A 20,560-nucleotide genomic window follows, 5' to 3' on the forward strand; every position below is an offset into this window, starting at 1 on the left:
GAACTTTTTTTCTAATAAAAGAGCCATCTATCTGAAGTTGATTCCGAATTATTGACAGGAGCCGATTCCTCTTTATGTTGATTGCACTGGTAAAGTGCAATATCTCGCAGAAATCACGTGATGGGCACAATACCAAACAAAGTTCCATTGTCATGCTAGATTTCAAATGCAAATATCCTAAGGGTGTAAGAGCATCTGGAGAACATATGGAAGCACTAATTACCTTTTGAAAATTGAAAGATCGTCGATTTGTATTTTTAAACCAAAGGACAAGGATCAAATCCGAAAATACTTCAACTACAGCCCAGCAAATTCTAGAAAGCCGAGGCAATCAAATAAATCAACTGACATCTTCGATCCCCTGGGCTGGGGTAACTGAGAATAAGTTCTCAAGTTTTAGGTGGGCAGCTTTCAGAGTTAGCTGTGTCCTGTTCACTTTCAGAAACTGGTAATTACGTCTGCATGTGGTTGCAAGTGCTGTCCAAGCAACACTGTTCTAACGCAAAGAATTTTTGTTCAAGAGTCTGTCACAGCTGAGCCAGAAGAATTTGAACAAGAATGTTTAAAGCATCAGTATTTTATTTGGCCCGTGTGTTAAATTGTTAATAATCAGGTCTGTACCTCATTCCCTTCCAGCCGAGAGCAGTCCTCTTAACGTCGCCCTATGATGCGCTATCAATTACTCATAAAAGACTGAGAGTTAGAAGAGTAACTAAAGGCTTTTATTAACAACAGAATGGAGGTCTGCCTCGAGTGGTCGACCGGTCCAGGATACCAAGGGCTGGGGAGCAGTCACCTTTATACTAGGACCTGTGGGAGGAGTCAGCCGAGGCATGTCCAGGCATGTACACAGTGGAATACAAACAGGAATACAAACAGTGGTTTACCACACCCTACTATACTGTCACTTAGATATCGTTGTGAAGTGATCCCAACCTGACACCCTGGTGCACTAAAGTCAGTTGGGGCTCGAATTTCCCAGGGCCGTGGAGGCAGGAATGGAGGCATGTGGGGTGTTAAAATTGCAGAATCGGGGGGCATGAACTCTTCCCGCCCCCAACCCGCATCCATGCCCGTTTCCCAGGAGGCGGGTACCCGACCTGTGCTGGGAGCCGCCTCCCCAAGGCGGGAAGGGGATTAGTGCCAATTAACTGCCTGTTAACAGGTAGTTAACAGGCAGTTTTTGGCCTAATCCCAATTTTAGCCCTGAAGTGTGGGATTCCCGACGGCTCCAAACCACGCCAAGTTAGCGAGGCGGACCGTCGGGATGAAGGGCTTGGAGGGGTCGAGATGTCCGGTGTTCAGGTGAGTGATGGATGCATGAGTGCAGAGGTAAGTGTGTTTGGTGTGTGTAAAGTGTTTAAATAAGTTTTACTTACCTTTACTGCCTTCCTTCCTTCAGGTCTCGGGAGTCCCTCATCTCACCAGCACAGAAAGCAGAATGGCCGCGAGCTGTCAAAAGTTGCAGCATTCTGCTTTCTGTTCTGGAGAGATTTCCAACTGAGTCTGTGGAGAAGGACTCAAGTTAGAAGTCAGATTGTCAGTGTTTGACAGCTTCACAGAGCTGTCAAATGCTGATATTTCATCTGTCAAAAGCTCTTCACAGATGAAATGTCAATCCCTGATGTCACCTGTAACTGGGTGTCCCTTAATTGACCTGCTGAGCCCGCTGGGCGGGCTCAACAAGGTCAATCAAGGGAAAATCGCGTGGGTTGGCCACAAATCGATGGAGGCGGGACTACAACCCAAAAAGTGGGAGTCCCGCCTCCATCACGTCCCCATTGACAAAATCCAGCTCTTGGTGTCAGATCCTCTCCAATATGATTTCCCAATAGACTAGAGTTATACTGCAGTATAATATAACTCAAATCAGGTGTGACACTATTTCCAAAATGCCCACAGGATTGCAGGGCTTTCAGAGATGTTTGAAGTGCCTTGAATGGAATGTTTTTAATGTTAAGAAAATGCAGACATCTTGAGCGTTGAAGGCTTGTTGTTGGGAATAGCAGATCTCAACAACAGCGTGCATTTATGTAGCTCCTTTAACATAGTAAAACGTCCCAAGGCGCTTCACAGGAGCGTATGCTGGCACATACGTCTGCCCGTGTGTGGGAGATGCATGTGCAGAGCTCCGCTGTCACTACATTTGGCTGCCAGTCAGACTTGGGTCAACGCATTGTATTATAGGCCGCGATCTGCCCATCGCAGCTGGTGTCAGGTTCTTAGTTACAGCCTGAGTCCCCGAATTAACTCTTTACAATCTATATTAATGATTTGGAGGAGGGGACCGAGTGTAACATATCAAAGTTTGCAGATGATACAAAGATGGGACGGAAAGTAGTGAGTGAGGAGGACATAAAAAACCTGCAAAGGGACATAGACAGGCTAAGTAAGTGGGCAGAGATTTGGCAGATGGAATACAATACTGGAAAGTGTGAGGTTATGCACTTTGGCAGGAAAAATCATAGAGCAAGTTATTATCTTAATGGCAAGAAACTGGAAAGTACTGTAGTACAAAGGGATCTGGGGGTCCTGGTGCACAAAACTCAAAAAGTTAGTATGCAGGTGCAGCAAGTGATCAAGAAGGCCAATGGAATGCTGGCTTTTATTGCTAGGGGGATGGAATATAAAAACAGGGAGGTATTGCTGCAGTTGTACAAGGTATTGGTGAGACCACACCTGGAATACTGCATACAGTTTTGGTGTCCATACTTAAGAAAAGACATACTTGCTCTCGAGTCAGTACAAAGAAGGTTCACTCGGTTAATCCCGGGGATGAGGGGGTGGTCATATGAGGAGAGGTTGAGTAGATTGGGACTCTACTCATTGGAGTTCAGAAGAATGAGAGGCGATCTTATTGAAACATATAAGATTGTGAAGGGGCTGGATCGGGTGGATGCGGTGAGGATGTTCCCAATGAAGGGTGAAACTAGAACTAGGGGGCATAATCTTAAAATAAGGGGCTGCTCTTTCAAAACTGAGATGAGGAGAAACTTCTTCACTCAGAGGGTGGTAGGTTTGTGGAATTTGCTGCCCCAGAAAGCTGTGGAAGCTACATCATTAAATAAATTTAAAACAGAAATAGATAGTTTCCTAGAGGTAAAGGGAATTAAGGGTTACGGGGAGCGGGCAGGAAATTGGACATGAGTCTAGGTTCGGAATGGTCATGGCCCTGTGGGTAGTGGAGTGGGCCCAGGGGCCGTGTAGCCTGGTTTTGCTCCTACTGTGTTCTAATTCTGTGTTAGATTTCAGGAGATGGTTTTATTCCTGTTCCTGGCTGGGGTGGAGATCGCCTTTACAGAAGGTAAGTACTGTAGAAAATATAGGGACAGAGTGATCTCCTGGAAGAATTTCGATCGCCTAGATGGGTCGGAGAGGAATTTCCCAGATTTTTTTCTCCCAAATTGGCCATGGGGTCTTTTATCTGTTTTTTCGCCTCTCCTGGAAGATCACATGGGTTCGGGTGGATGCAGAGTGATAGAAGATTTGAGGTTAGGATCAGATCAGCCATGATCTTATTGAATGGTGGAGCAGGCTCGAGGGGCCGATTGGCCTACTCCTGCTCCTATTTCTTATGTTCTTATTTCCTCTCCTGAGCTTTCCTCTGCCAATGAGCACCACTTCACATTCAACTTCTTCCTTATAGGGGAAGCTTCCATTGGACATCGGTACATTGGTACGATGACCGAAGGTTCAAATGGTGAATAACTAGGCTTGACAACTAATTTTTCACTTAGTAGTACAGGAAACTCTCGATTTACCGGCACCTAAATAACCGGAAATCTCTGTTAACCGGCAAAATTCAGGAGTAGGTTCAGGTAAGTCTTACTTCACATTAGTGGCCGTTCCTGGATCTGTGGCCGTGTAACCGGGGTTCCTGCACCTGTTGCTGTGCAACAGGGACGCCTGGATCTGTGACCGGGGTTCCTGCACCTGTTGCCATGCAACAGGGAAGCCTGGATCTGTGGCCCTGTACGGGGCTCTCGTGCCTTTTACTATACCTCTCTGTAATCCGGACTTTTTGATAAACCGGCACCACGCCGGTCCCGTCGGTGCCGGATATAAAAGAGTTTCCTGTAGTAACTTATTAAGCCATGAAAAGGGTGAAGATTCACTAGAATGATACTAGGAATGAGAGGCTATGGTTATGAAAAAGGTTTTAAAAAAATGGTGTTTTCCCACTTGAACAGAAAAACGGGAGGGCCCAAGGCAGGTTTTGGGAGGTCAAACTGCAAAAAATTGGCCAGGAAATTCCTTGGAACTGCTCCCACTCCTCCGAAGTTACTTCGCCGGAGGTGCAGCAAAAACTTTGTTTACCTGCCCTTGCCCGTTTAATTTCCATGCGCTTCTACGCAGCAATTTGCTGTAATCTGTGCGAATAGCGCAAGCAACTGTCTATCTCCTTAACCAATCAATTCTCCTGGAAGAGGGTCTCACAATGACTTCACTGAGCTTCCGTATTTGGGCGGTAGCTGGTCGCAGTTGCTCCCCCACTTTTCAAAATGTTCAGCACCAAAAATGACTTTCCGTTGATGCAAATGTTTTTTTAAGTACGTGCTGTGTCATTTACATTTAACATTACTGATATGTCGGCTGGAGATTCTGCTCTGTTGTGCAATTTGCCTGAAATTGGCAAAACCAGCGGAAAAGATCACGGAATTTTGAGCGCAAGTTACGTTTAGAGTTTCTTTTGCGCTAGTTTAAAAAACATCGTGCTGGAAGTTAATGAACAGCACAGAGTCTGAACCAGGGAGTGTCAGTGAGAATGGTGAATTCAATTTCAAATCAGGTGCTGAAAGCAAGATAAAGAGAGGGTCAGAAAGATTGGATTAAGAGAGAGAGAGAGAGAAAAGAGACAGAAAGAAAAAGTTTTTTTTAAAGTTTATTTTTTTTTAAATCTCAATTAAAAGTTGAAGGAATGAGACTCGTCACTTGTAAAAGTTAATTTTTGGTGCCAAGGAAATTGTTTGGAAGTACTTAAGACTTATCACGCCATTAAAAAGGGTACTTAGGCTAAAATGGACAAGCCCTAACTTTCTGTGGTGAGTTTAGTTTATATCTATCACACAAGTGCAATGTATTTGGATGGTGAGTCAGTCAGCGAGGTGCTGTTTTCAGGAAGCTAATGGTGGAGCGGTACATCTTGGAGAGCAACATCCAGATTTTCGCGGATAGCCACGCATCGACCCTCGCCTGAAGTAGCTGTGATTTGCACATAAATAATGGTTAGTGCCATTAGCCTCACCGTTATTTTGAGAGTAAATTCTGGCCCATTGGATGTAAACAGTTGGAATAAATTCTCCCAGAAACATTCTGTAACCCTCAATTAATCCTTAAATTGCACACCAACACCAATATCTAGGGTACAGTCTCCAACGGTCTGGAAAAATGCAGGCAAATGGAGATGGATTTTAACCTTCACAAATATGGACATATTCCAGGCACCAAAGACAAACATGGGCCCTGAAATTCCACAAGAGTTCTCCTGGTTCTGCCCCATCTTCGGTGGAAGACCACCATAACCCCCAAAGAAATTATGTAAATGGCGGAATCTGGTTATTTACACCAATATCTCTGGGGATTCCTCTGGTTTCCTGCTGAAGTTAAGGCCGGAGACCAAGAAACCCCTGCGGATAACCAGGGCCTTAAACTCTCACCCTGTTGACTGAGTATCTCACAGTTGAGGTACAGATAAGGGGCGTATGACAGACGTCAGGTTGAAAATACAACTGAGAACCAGGCTGAATACAGAAAGTTCAGAGGGGAAGTGAGAAAGGAAATATGAGGGGCAAAGAGGGAGTATGAGAATAGACTGGCAGCTAACATAAAAAGGAATCCAAAAGTCTTCTATAGGCAGATAAATAGTAAACGGGTAGTAAGAGGAAGGGAGGGGTCGATTAGGGACCAAAAAGGAGACCTACACAGGGAGGCAGAGGGCATGGCTGAGGTACTAAATGAGTACTTTGCCTCTGTCTTTACCAAGGAAGAAGATGCTGCCAAAGTCATAGTGAAAGAGGAGGTAGTTGAGATATTGGATGGGATAAAAATTGATAAAGAGGAGGTACTAGAAAGGCTGGCTGTACTTAAAGTAGATCAGTCACCAGGACCGGACGGGATACATCCTAGAATGCTCAGGGAAGTAAAGGTGAAAATTGCGGAAGTACTGGCCATAATCTTCCAATCCTCCTTGGATACGGGGGTGGTGCCAGAGGACTGGAGAATTGCACCCTCAAAAAAGGGTGTAAGGATAAACCCAGCAACTGCAGGCCAGTCAGTTTAACCTCAGTAGTGGGGAAGCTTTTAGAAACAATAATCCGGGACAAAATTAACAGTCACTTGGGCAAGTGTGCATTAATTAAGGAAAGCCAGCACAGATTTGTTAAAGGCAAATCGTGTTTAACCAACTTGATTGAATTTTTTGATGAGGTAACAGAGAGGGTTGATGAGGGTAATGCGGTTGATGTAGTGTACATGAATTTCCAAAAGGCGTTTGATAAAGTGCCACATAATAGGCTTGCCAGCAAAGTTGAAGCCCATGGAATAAAAGAGACAGTGGCAGCATGGATACGAAACTGGCTAAGTGACAGGAAACAGAGAGTAGTGGTGAACGGTTGTTTTTCAGACTGGAGGAAGGTACACAGTGGTGTTCCCCAGGGGTCGGTACTGGTACCACTGCTTTTCTTGATATATATTAATGACTTGGACTCAGGTGTACAGGGCACCATTTCAAAATTTGCAGCTGACACTAAACTTGAAAGTATAGTGAACAGTGAGGAGGATAGTGATAGACTTCAAGAGGACATAGACAGGCTGGTGGAATGGGCGGGCATGTGGCAGATGAAATTTAATGCAGAAAAATGTGAAGTGATACATTTTAGTAGGAAGAACGAGGAGAGGCAATATAAACTAAAGGGTACAATCCTAAAGGGGGTGCATGAACAGAGAGACCTGGGGGTATATGTACACAAATCATTGAAGGTGGCAGGGCAGGTTGAGAAAGCGGTTAAAAAAGCATACAGGATCCTAGGCTTTATAAATAGAGGCATAGAGTACAAAAGCAAGGAAATTATGATGAACCTTTTATAAAACACTGGAGTATTATGTTCAATTCTGGGCACTGCACTTTAGGAAGGATGTGAAGGCTTTAGAGAGGGTGCAGAAAAGATTTGCAAGAATGGTTCCAGGGATGAGGGACTTTAGTTACGTGGATAGACTGGAGAAGCTGGGGTTGTTCTCCTTAGAGCAGAGAAGATTGAGAGGAGATTTGATAGAGGTGTTCAAAATCATGAGGGGTCTGGACAGAGTAGATAGAGAGAAACTGTTCCCATTGGTGGAAGGGTCGAGAACCAGAGGACACAGATTTAAGGTGATTGGCAGAAGATCCCAAGGCGACATGAGGAAAAACTTTTTTACGCAGCGAGTGGTCAGGATCTGGAATGCACTGCCTGAAAGGGTGGTGGAGGCAGATTCAATCGTGGCTTTCAAAAGGGAATGGGAAAAGTACCTGAAGGAAAAAAAATTGCAGGGCTACGGAGAAAGGGCGGGGGAGTGGGACTCTTGCAGAGAGCCGGCACGGGCTCGACAGGCCGAATGCCCTCCTACTGTGCTGTAGCCTTTCGATGATTCTATGATTCTAGATAGACCTGTGCAGGATGGAGAGATGAGGTTATGGAAACCTCCTTTTTTTTTTAATGTTGTCGTTTCGGCAACTTTTTTGTGCCATGCAGAACGCTACAGCCAAGGCAGTTGCCGTGTGCTCTGCTGAAGGAAATCGGCCACGGCCATCCTTAATTCAGCTGAAAGGACATCCCAGCCACACATGTTCCTCCAATCTTCCCTACGCACTGTGGGGAAGCACCTGGACTCCACTCAACAATTTCTCACAGCAGTGCTGTGAAATGGCTAACTGTGAAATGGATCCATGGGCGATGCATCGTTTGATAATACTGCTTATATTTCACTATTGCCCATGTCAATTTCTACCCGTAACAGACTTTGCAGACCCAGATTTCACTGGTAAAGTACCCTCTTGCTTAAAGGAGTTTTGTAACTTCGAAACTCAGATTCAATGAGGATGATTGCAACACACAAAGAAAATGGGATAGCTCGAAAATAAAAATTCTGACGGTTATGAAGACTTATATATGCTGAAAGCCACAATGGCTTCATGGAGAATCAATTTGCCAAATATGAACATACATACGAATTAGGAGCAGGAGTAGGCCACTCGGCCCCTAGAGCCTGCTCCGCCATTCAATAAGATCATGGCTGATCTGATTGCTCCACATTCCCACCTAGCCCCGATAACCTTTCACCCCCTTGCCTATCAAGAATCTATCTACCTCTGCCTTAAAAATATTCAAAGGCTCTGCTTCCACCGCCCTCTGAGGAAGAGAGTTCCAAAGACTCACGACCCTCCGTGAGAAAAAATTTCTCCTCATCTGTCTTAAATGGGCGACCCCTTATTTTCAAACAATGACCCCTAGTTCTAGATTCTCCCACAAGAGGAAACATCCTCTCCACATCCACCCTGTCAAGACCCCTCAGGATTTTATATGTTTCAATCAAGTCACCTCTTCCTCTTCTAAACTCCAGCGGATACAAGCCTCGCCTGTCCAACCTTTCCTCATAAGACAACCCGCCCATTCCCGGTATTAGTCTAGTAAACCTTCTCTGAACTGCTTCCAACACATCCTTCCTTAATAAGGAGACCAATACTGTACACAGTACTCCAGATGTGGTCTCACCAATGCCCTGTATAACTGAAGCATAACCGCCCTACTTTTGTATTCAATTCCCCTCGCAATAAACAATAGCATTCTAATGGCCCAGAAATTCGGGTCCCAACGCGTGAGTACGCACGGGGTACTCACCCGTAGGCCCAACGAAAGTGCCGGTTTCGTGCATGCACTGCGCATGCTGGAGAAACTGGCACTTCCGTTCCCTTGAAAGAAAGGGTTGACAGGTGGAACGCGTGCGCGGGAGAGGCAGCGCGTACGCCTGGAACTTATGAATTTTTTGCAGGTTTCTCCGGGAGGGTAAGTCTCCAGCAGTTACACTTTTAAAAAGCAGGTGCAAGGCCTGCTTTTAACAAGGTAAGTGGTGAATTAATTAAAATTAAAACATTTTTTCCACAGGTTTATTATTTTTAAATACTTTAAAGAAAGGTAAGTTTATTTTTAGCCCCGTTAGAAACTGTAATTAATTTTTTCAAAAATTTAAATGATTGTTTAAAATAGTTATTTCGTGTAATTTATAGTTTATTTTAAAAATGTGATTTTTAAAAAAATTATTTGAAGGTTTAGTGATGTTTTGGGGCTTATAGTATTTATAGGTTTGACAGCTCTTCCTGTCAAACTTATGAATGAAGCATTCCCTGCTACCATTGGCTCTCCATGGCCCACGTGATCCCAGGGGACGCTTCGAACCAACTGCGCCCTTGGGATACGCAAGCACTGCGTGCCGGCAGTTGGAGGAGGCCCAGGATCGGAATCCCACGCCGGCCCACAGCACAACGGCCGGCGCGCTAGGTAAGTGCAGGTCGGGGGCTTGCACCCGCGGGAAGCCCCCGACCCGAATTTCTGGGCCATTATCTTTCCTAATTACTTGCTGTACCTGTATACTAATCTTTTGCAATTCATGCACTAGGACACCCAGATCCCTCTGCATCTCAGAGCTCTGCACTCAAAAAGAGGTATTTTAATCTGTATAAAATGAGCAATAGTCTTTCAGACAGTGGAAGGTATAAAAAGCAGTTGGATCTAACAAATAGAAAACTAAAATGAGTTTGGAAAGAATGGTAGTGGAAAACAATCAAAATAATGGTAAAGTGTTTTTTTTTTTGCTTTTGTCAGGAGTAAGATCGGTTAGAGGGTAAACAGAACCGTTCTCAGGTGACCCATGCAGCATTCTAAATGATGGCAAGGGCATGGCAGAAGAGTTGAAAGAGGTACTTTGTATCTGTTTTTAGCTCTCTGAAAGTTGAATCAGGCCCCTTGTGTAGCAGATAACACTGAAACTCAAATGGGTTACTCGCGTATCTCAAGGGAAATGGTGCAATCTTAAATTAAAAGGGTTCAAGGTGAAAAAGCATGAGAGGCAGATTTAATTTATCCTAAGGTACCAAAAGAAATGGCAGAGGTCGTACTTGATGGCCTGGTCAATATTTTCAATAAAGTGCAAGATAATTGGAGAAAGATGTCCTTCTTTAAAAAAAAGGATAAAAATTACAACCTGGTAACCATAGAAATAGTGAATTTATCCTCTCTGGTGAGGAAGTTAATGCAAAGCATCATTAGGAATGCTGCTAATGATCATCTAGAACGCTCGGCTGTGAGACGGGATACTCAGCACAGCATCAGAAATAACAACAGAAAATGCTGGAAAAACTCAGCAGGCCAGGCAACATCCGTGGAGAGAAATTAAAAGTCGACGTTTCGGGTGAACACTTTTTCAAAACTGGAAAGGAAAGCATCAGAACATGTGTGTGATCCAGCTTTTCAAAGTCATTAGAACAATGTATCGGGGAGATAGGGTAGACATTATCTACTTGGATTTCCAAAAAGCAGTTGATAAGAGTTCTGCAAAAGGGATTCTGTCCTAAAATTAAATCCCATGGTGCGATGGGTGATATGGCGAGGTGGCTCGCAAATTAAAATCATAGGGGGGAGTTTTAACCCCCAGAAAATGGGTGGGTTGAGGTTGTGTGGAAAGTTAAAGGGCTAGAATTTCCTAGGGCCGTGGAGGCAGGAATGGAGGCGTGTGGGGTGTTAAAATCGTGAAATCGGGGGGCACGAACTCATCCCGCCCCCAACCCGCCTCCATGCCTGTTTCCCAGGAGGCGGGTACCCATCCTATGCTGGGAGCCACCTCCCCGAGGCGGGAAGGGGATTAGTGCCAATTAACTGCCTGTTAACAGGTAGTTAACAGGCAGTTTTTGGCCTAATCCCTATTTTTATCCCTGAAGTGTGGGCTTCTTGACGGCTCCAAACCACGCCAAGTTAGCGACGCGGACCGTCGGGCTGAAGGACTTGGATGGTTCAAGATGTCCGGTGTTCAGGTGAGTGATGGGTGCATGAGTGCAGAGGTAAGTGTGTTTGGTGTGTGTAAAGTGTTTAAATAAGTTTTACTTACCTTTACTTACTAATGCAGGCTTCCTTCCTTCGGGTCTCGGGAATCCCTCATCTCACCAGCACAGAAAGCAGAATGGCCGCAAGCTGTCAAAATCTGCAGCCTCTGCTTTCTGTTCTGGAGAGATCTCTAAATCAGCCCGAGAGGAAGGAATTAACTTAGAGTACAGATTGTCAGTGTTTGACAGCTTCAAAGAGCTGTGAAACACTGATATTTCATCTGTCAAAAGCTGTTGACAGATGAAATGTCAATCTGTGACGTCACCTGTTGCCGGGTGGCCCTTAATTGGCCTGCTGAGCCCGCTGGGCGGACTCAATAAGGTCAATCAAGGGAAAATCGAGTGGGTTGGCCACAACGCGATGGAGGCGGGACTACAACCCCAAAAGTGGGAGTCCCGCCTCCTACTCGCCTCCATTGATAAAATCCAGCCTAAAGTGTTAAAAATCTGACTCCCGACCAGAACCCGCCTCCAACCCGCCCACTTTCGGTTTTAACGGAAACCCATTCTCACGACCACTTCCGAGTCACCCTGCTCCCAACCCGCCAAAGTATTAAAATTCAGGCCATAGAATCAGACAGCACAAAAGGAGGCCATTCGGCCCATCGCACCTGTGCCGGCTCTTTGAAAGAGATACCAAATAGTCCCACTCCCCTGCTCTTTCCCCACAGCCCTGCAATTTTTCCCCTTCAAATATTTATCCAATTCTCTTTTGAAAATTACTATTGAATCTGCTTCCACCACCCTTTAGGCAGTGCGTTCCAGATCACTCCAGATCTGCTAACGTGGTACCATTGTTTAAAAAGGGAGAAAGGGATAGACCGAGTAATTACAGGCCAGTCAGCCTAACCTCAGTGGTGGGAAAATGATTGGAAAAAATTCTGAGGGACAGGATAAATCTTCATTTAGAAAGACACGGATTAATCAGGGACAGGCAGCATGGATTTGTTAAGGGAAGGTCGTGTCTGACTAATTTGACTGAATTTTTTGAGGAGGTAACAAGGAGGGTCGATGAGGGTAGTGCATTTGATGTAGTCTATATGGATTTTAGCAAGGCTTTTGATAAGGTCCTGCATGGCAGACTGGTCATGAAAGTAAAAGCCCATGGGATCCAAGGCAAAATGGCAAGTTGGATCCAAAATTGGCTCAGAGGCAGGAAACAAAGGGTAATGGGCGAAGGATGTTTTTGTGACTGGAAGGCTGTTTCTAGTGGGGTTCCGCAGGGCTCAGTACTGGTCCCTTGCTTTTGTGGTATATATCAATGATTTGGACTTGATGTAGGAAGTATGATTAAGAAGTTTACAGATGATACAAAAATTGGTCGTGTGGTTGATAATGAAGGATAAAGCTGCAGACTGCAGGAAGATATCAATGGACTGGTCAGGTAGAACAGTGGCAAATGGAATTCAATCTGGAGAAGTGTGAGGTAATGCATTTGGGGAGGGCTAACAAGGAATGGGAATACACATTAAATGGTAGGACACTGAGAAGTGCAGAAGATCAGAGGGACCTTGAAGTGCAAGTAATCCCTGAAGGTAGCAGGACAGGTAGATAAGGTGGTTAAGGAGGCATACGGGATACTTGCCTTTATTAGCCGAGGCATAGAATATAAGAGCAGGGGGGTTATCCTTGAACTGTATAAAACACTAGTTAGGCCTCAGCTAGAATACTGCGTGCAGTTCTGGTCACCACATTACAGGAAGGATGTGATTGCACTAGAGAGGGTACAGAGGAGATTTATGGGGATGTTGCCTGGGCTGGGGAATTTTAGCTATGAGGAAAGATTGGATAGGCTGGGATTGTTTTCTTTGGAACAGAGGAGGCTGAGAGGAGACCTAATTGAGGACCTTAAATCTGTGTCCTCTGGTTACCAACCCTTCTGTCACTAGAAACAGTTTCTCTTTATTTACTCTGTCAAAACCGTTCATGATTTTGAACATCTCTAACAAATCTTCTCTACTCGAAGGAAAACGACCCAGCTTCTCCAGTCTCTCCATATAACTGAAGACCCTCATCCCTGGCACCATTCTAGTAAATCTCTTCTGCACCCTCTCCAAGGCCTTGACATCCTTCCTGAAGTGCGGTGCCCAGAATTGAAAACAATACTCCAGCTGAGGCCTAACCAATGATTTATAAAGGTTTAGCATAACATCTTTGTTTTTGTATTCTATGCCTCTATTTATAAAGCCCAGGATCCTGTATGCTTTTTAAACATCTTTCTCAACTTGTCCTGCCACCTTCAGAGATTTGTGTACATACACCCCCAGGTCTCTCTGTTCCTGCACCCCCTTTAAAATTGTACCATTTAGTTTATATTGCCTTCCCTCATTCTTCCTACCAAAATGTATCACTTCACACTTCTCTGCATTAAACTGCATCTGCCACATGTCTGCCCATTTCACCAGTCTGTCCATGTCCTCCTGAAGTTGCTATACTGTTACTACATTTCTGAGTTTAGTGTCGTTAAAACTTTTAAATTATGCCCTGTATACCCAAGTCCAGGTCATCAAAAAGAGCAGTGGTCCTAATACCAACCTCTGGAGAACACCACTGTACACTTCCCTCCAGTCTGAAAAACAACTCTTCACCACTACTCTCTGCTTTCTGTCCCATAGCAAATTTTGTATCCATGCTGCTACTATCCCTTTAATCCCATGGGCTATAATTTTGATAACAAGACCATTATGTGATACTTTGTCAAATGCTTTTTGAAAGTCCATATACACATCAAACGTACTACCTTCATCAACCCTCTCCGTTACTTCCGCAAAGAACTCAATCAAGTTAGTGTAACATGATTTGCCTTTAACAAATCCATGCTGGCTTTCATTTATTAGCCTATAATTTTCCAAATGCAAATGAATTTTTTCCCCCGGATAATTGTCTCTCAAATTTTCCCCACCGCCGATCTTACGCTGACTGGCCTGTAGTTGCCGGGTCGGTCAAATGTCTGTAAGCAAAGAGTGGTTTTAAATGGGGCTACTTCCCAATGGGATGCCCAGGGTTTGGTGCTAGCTCTGCTTCCGTTCATTTTGTGACTATCTGGCGCAGGGCATATGTAGTACAGTTATTAAATTCATGCATAATACCAAATTGTGCGGTAGAGTCAGGACCTTAGAAGGAGGGAATAGATAGCAGCTGGATTTGGATAGCGTGGTACCTCAAGAGGACATTTTGGCACTGAGATGGTACAGAGAAGGGCACCATGCATTGTCTTCAGCTTGCGTGCATTGAGCTATGACGATAGACTTCGAGCCTTGGAGCATCCTGAGGCTTACCTGTGAGGGATGGGAGAGCAATTTTCAACAGATTCCTGAATTGCCTTCAGGTTTTTGAATTTTTTGCCTTTTCCAAGAGGTGGGGGGGTTAGGGGAAGGGTAGGTACATTGGAACAAGTCTAGCAAAAAAAGTGGGGCAAGTGTGTATGGGTCTGATGGCCTTTTCTCATCCTAAACACATAGCATAATATAGGTTTCGCACTCTGTGCAAATGACAAGCTAAACCAGCAAACATGATAACGTGTCATTACTTTTAACATACCCAATATCACTTCAGAAAATGTTGTAAGAAAATCACATGAGCATTGAGATGAAAAATAATGCACTTCCCCTTCACAGTCAGATCAAAGGATAATTACTCAACAAGATTCAGCACTTCACAGTCACAATCTATCCATCCATCACTACTGAAATTAGCCCATTATCCAAATTGCCTTTAAATTATTTTCAGTACTTAAATGGTTTGGCACATTTTTCAATCAATTACTCAGCAATTTCAACTTGATAGCACTGCAAAGGATCACTTTGTGACTGGTTATTAAAATGAGATCTTCATTAAGCCTTTGATCTATCAAAGACTTTGCCACTTTTCTATTCTTACACAACATCCACTGAAATAGTATCTGTGAATTATTAATGTCAGAATGTCACTCTGTCAGAAAGTGATGCTTCAGATACAGAACCATCAAATTCCAGTGTCTGTGGAATGAAGCCAAACTCTGAGCTTGGGTTGGTTTGGTTTGGTTTGGACACAGAAGAGCAATCGCTGCCCTCAAGGGGGTTACAGTGGATGGATTTACCATGGTGTGAGTCTGCTTAGAACTTGCATTTCATGTAGGAAAATTATAGTAATAAGTGTAAGCAAGAACATGGAATGTAGCATTTGTTGAACTTAAATAGTCTGATCTAAATTTCACCTGGTTTCGCTGAGCCAGTTTATGTCCCTTCCTCCAACGCAGAATTGGTTTTAAAGCTGGAAGCTCCTTTTCAGACTCGCCACCAATGACGTGCTTGCCCAAGGTGTATGTCACTTCAAAAACAATTGGTGTTATCACGTCCTTCACTTCCCGCTGTAGAAAGAAGCAAATGGTTGTCTTAAGAAACTGCGCAACAAGGCATAACAGGAAACTCCTACAAGAAGCTCTGAGACAATTGGGGAAAACCTGCTGATCAACAACTACTAAGATGTTCTAAGATGTTTCCTTCCGGACTCAATATCGAGTTCAACAACTTCGGCCCCTGGTATATTTTTATATTTTTTATCCACACTTTTGGTTTGTGCCTTTTCCTTTTTTTTCTCTCTCCCACACGGCAGCTGTCTCTCACTCTGCCAGCGCATTTCACACTTCATCTAGAGCCATTGTTTGTTTCTTTACCTGCCCTATTACCATCTCGTCTCACCTTGAATATCTCTTAATGTCTCTTCTTTCATCCCCTCCCCCATTTCCCAACCCCCAAACTGCCTTTTGTTTCATTTCCTGCCTTTTTTTCTCAGTCCTGACGAAGGGTTTCGACCCGAAACGTTGACTCTATTTCTCTCTCCATGGATGTTGCCTGGCCTGCTGAGTTTTTCCAGCATTTTCTGTTGCTATTTACTAAGATGTTCTTGTTGTGCGACAAAACAGCACTTACTCGTCAGTTACTATTGGGGCCTTACGGCCAATTCAAGGCAGAAATTAAATCAAGTCTTTGCGAATAAAGAATGGCTCCTCTTGTTTACAGTGCTGTGAGAACCAGGCTTAGCCTTCTTCCAGGATGTTTCATCCATCTTGCCCCTGTGTATTTTTCAGCTGGATGGTCTTCAACAATGCGATTGTTCAGTTTACACTGGCTGATGATAGCCACAGCTTAAATGGATTGAAATCTCCTGAAAGGACCTCTCTACATCACTGAAGTCGAAAATACAAACTCTCATCCCGCCACGTGACTCCGCGCCCTACTCTGCATCGAAATGTGATGGTTAGTCACCAGCAAGAAGCCACAAGTTGGGTGAATAAACAGCAACCGAATTACAGTATGCAGACGATGCTTGCGTCTGCGCTCACTCGGAGGTCGAACTCCAAACCATCGTCAACACCTTCACTGAAGCATACGAGAGCATGGGCCTTACAGTAAACATCCATAAGACAAAGGTCCTCTACCAACCTACCCCCGCCACACAGTGCTGCCCCCTGATTATCAAAATCCACGACAAGGCCTTGGACAACGTGGACCACTTTCCATACCTCGGGAGCCTACTGTCAACAAGGGCAGACGTCGACGACGAAGTCCAACACTGGCTTCAGTGTGCCAGTGCAGCCTTCGCTCGCCTGAGGAAGAGAGTGTTTGAAGACCAGCACCTCAAACCCGGCACTAAGCTCCTGGACTACAGGGCAGCAGTGATACCCGCCCAGCTATATACCTCAGAGACATGGACCATGTACAGCAGGCACCTCAAAGCACTGGAGAGGTACCACCAATGCTGCCTCTGCAAGATCCTGCAAATCCATTGGCAGGATAGGCGCACCAACGTCAGTGTTCTTGCTCAGGCCAACGTCCCCAGCATCGAAGCTTTGATCACACTCGATCAGCTCCGATGGACGGGTCACATCGTCCGCATACCCGATACGAGATTCCCAAAACAAGCGCTCTACTCAGAGCTCCGGCACGGCAAGAGAGCCCCAGGTGGACAGAGGAAACGCTTCAAGGACACCCTCAAAGCTTCCTTGAAAAAGTGTAACATTCCCACCGACACCTGGGAATCCCTGGCCCAAGACCGTACAAAGTGGAGGAGAAGCATCCGGGAAGGCGCCGAACACATCGAGTCTCTTCGCCGGGAGCAAGCGGAAACCAAGCGCAGGCAGTGCAAGGAGCGCACGTTAACCCAAGCACCCCACCCACCCGCCCCTTCAACCACCGTCTGCCCCACCTGTGACAGGGACTGTAGGTCCCGCATTGGACTCATCAGTCACCTGAGAACTCATTTTTAGTGTGGAAGCAAGTCATCCTCGGTTCCGAGGGACTGCCTAAGAAGAAGAGAAGAAGAAGAATAAACAGCAACAGAGGGAGAGCGCAGATCTGAAGTGCTAAACAATTCAAACGCAAACGGCAGCATGCAGTGCCGCGGGAACAAAAGGTTTTGTCTCTTTACTTTGGCACATCGTCGTCTTCCTTCTCCCTTCCCTACCGCATGCACAAGCTCCTTCAGCGGCAGCAGCGTTTTCCACAACGGCCACCTTTGCTGCTATGTCAAGGGAAAGCTTGACAAAAGCAGACTGAGATGGCCAACCCAGAGTTTACAGATCCGACTGTCAGCCGGCTGCGTGGCCACGCTGCAAACAATTCACGTACAGTGTTGGCATCCGGTCTCCTCACTGCAACGCTGCTCGGAAGTGAATTCAGAATTGCAGTGAAACAAGCAATGTCAATATGAACAGGGCCGAAAGCTCACAACTCAAGCAAAAATCTCTCAGCTGCAGGGAGGTGAGACAAATGCTTTACCAAACGCTGCGCAGGAAGTGCTTCAGATTTATTATAATTTCATATAACATCTCACTCTATTTCATGTCAAAATAAACTGTAAAGTTGACAAAACCGAACTGCGCATCTCTATTTCTCCACAGCTACAGAAGTAAACCCTTGGCACCAGTGTGTGGTGAGACTCTTCCTATTCCTGGACCTGGGTGTAAAAAAATCACCTGCAATGCAGCACGTGGAGAAACACCAGGTGGGGAGGACCAGACACTCACCTGCTGTGCTTTATGTCCAGATTTAGACTTTGGAATCAAAAACACAATTTCTAAATTTGCGGATGACACCAAATTGGGGGGATAGTCAATACTGAGGAGGACTGCAACAAATTACAGAAGGACATTAATAAACTTGCAGAATGGGCATATAATTGGCAAATGAAATTCAACACAGATAAATGTGAGGTATTACATTTTGGTAGGAAGAATGGGGAGGTCAGTTATTACTTGGAGGGTGCGAGTCTCGGTGGGGTAGAGGAACAAAGGGATCTCGGAGTACAAATACACAAATCACTAAAAGTAGCGACACAGGTTAAAAAGGCCATAAAAAAGGCAAACCAAGCACTAGGGTTTATTTCTAGAGGGATAGAATTGAAAAGTAGTGAAGTTATGTTAAACCTGTATCAAACCTTGGTTAGACCACACTTAGAGAGTATACTGCGTACAGTTCTGGTCACCATATTATAAAAAGGATATAGAGGCACCGGAGAGGGTGCAGGGAAGATTTACAAGGATGATACCAGAAGTGCGAGGGTATACCTATCAGGAAAGGATGAACAGGCTGGGTCTCTTTTCTCTTGAAAAAAGGCTGAGGGGTGACCTAATAGAGGTCTTTAAAATTATGAAAGGTTTTGACAGAGAGAATATTTCCACTTGTGGGGAAGAGCATAACTAGAGGCCGTCAATATAAGATAGTCACCAAGAAATCCAATAGGGAATTCAGAAGAAACTTCTTTACCCAGAGAGTGGTGAGAATGTGGAACTCGCTACCACAGGGAGTGGTTGAAGCGAATAGTATCGATGCATTTAAGGGGAGGCTGGACAAGCATATGAGGGGGAAGGGAATAGAGGGTTACGCTGATAGATTTAGATGAGGAAAGACGGCTCGAGTGGAGCATAAATGCCGGCATGGACTGGTTGGGCCGAATGGCCTGTTTCTGTGCCGTATATCCGAGTAATCCTATGTAACTATATTATACAACCAGGTGCAGGAACAGATAAATCAGACCCACCATTTTTTCACATTATCAGCGTATTCCAGTATAGAGCCTATCTGCATATAATCGGTATTAGGTATTTCTGCCCCACACCCACCTTTGTCACAGTTACATACATCAGAACAGAGAAACCATGGAATGAATAAAGAATAGGGCCTATAAGCCCTTCCTTTATACAGATCTAATAATATAGTGTGCCATATCATTGATTCTACCTCGTTCAACTGAGGGACATGAGTAAACTTCTAAGATGAAGTTCTGTAAAATTTCTCCCCAACCCACTAAAAGCAAAGCTTAAGGATGTCAATTTTACATTACAGCCAAAACGTTACACCAGTCATGTTCCAGAGCACTCAGAGCTTTTGTGCTCCATGCAGCAATTGGTAAATTGAGTTATGAATAAACAAAATCCACCCTTTTGGTGAGTTTCATTTATTCTAAATTTTCCAAAACCAGAGAAGAGTTCCCATCAATATAGGCACTGGTGAGCTCCATACTCAAAACTCTGATGGTGAATTAACATGGCCACCAATCTATTTATCTCCTCACCTGGGAGCGAGTTAAAATCTGCTTCACTTCAACAGGCCCTCCACCAAACAAAACAGCCTTGCTCTTCCTATTAGGCCACAGTTGGCTCATGTAAATGGATTTCCATTTAACCTCAGGTTGTCTGGTGCACTTCAGAGTGAGGGAGTGCCTTTAATCGGGAATATAAATCATGTTCCACCTGCACGGCCCAGAATATAGTGGCTTTGCTCCTCCAATACATGAAAGGGAGGCTCTTTCGCTATTTCTGGCACAGTGAACCAAACTGTTGCTTTGCAAGGTTTAGCTACTGACAAAATAAATCACATGGAAAGAACTTGAAAAAGCTTTTAGAAATAGACCACGGCAATGTCATTGTTTTATACAGTGTTGTCCCAGGGATGTTCAGACAAAAAGAAAAATCATTTGCTTTTAGCGCCCTTTACTACCTCAGATCATCCCAAAGCACTTTACAGCCAGTGAAGTACTTTTGAAGTGTAGTCACTGTTGTAATGTAGGAAACGGGGCAGCCAATTTGCGCACAGCAAGATCCCAGTTTTATTGATATTGGTTAAGGGATAAATATTGGCCAGGACGCCGGGGAGATCTCCTCTTCTCTTCGAAATAGTGCCGTGAGACCTTCTGTGTCCATCTGAGAGGGAAGACAGGGCTTCGGTTTAACGTCACATCCAAAAGACAGCACCTCTGACAGTGCAGCACTCCCAAGCACAGCCTGGATTATGTGCTCAATCTCTGAACTGCACTTGGGACTTGAACCATCCCTCTACCTAACATCTGTCTGAGGCCGATCCAGACTGTTCGCAACCTTGGTGTCATATCTGATCCTGAAATGAGCTTCTGACCACATATCCTCGCCATAACTAACCACCTCCGTAACATCGT

At 44.7% G+C, this 20,560-nt stretch overlaps 1 protein-coding gene across 3 annotated transcripts in view; it reads right to left on the reverse strand.

The window, feature by feature from the left end:
• Positions 1 to 20,560, reverse strand: part of itga9 (integrin, alpha 9) — a 539,537-nt gene that overhangs the window by 225,386 nt on the left and 293,591 nt on the right. For 2 of the 3 annotated variants that reach the window (XM_085993778.1, XM_085993777.1), the window contains exon 16: positions 15,324 to 15,476. The exons of the other annotated variant lie outside the window; for it this stretch is intronic. In XM_085993778.1, the coding sequence (XP_085849904.1) occupies positions 15,324 to 15,476 (153 nt within the window). The remainder of the gene's footprint in view (positions 1 to 15,323; positions 15,477 to 20,560) is intronic. 3 annotated transcript variants of the gene reach the window in all.

Source organism: Somniosus microcephalus, chromosome 7 (assembly GCF_052327205.1).
Source record: "Somniosus microcephalus isolate GS21.2 chromosome 7, FLI_Smic_1.0, whole genome shotgun sequence".
Taxonomy (NCBI): Eukaryota; Metazoa; Chordata; class Chondrichthyes; order Squaliformes; family Somniosidae; genus Somniosus; species Somniosus microcephalus.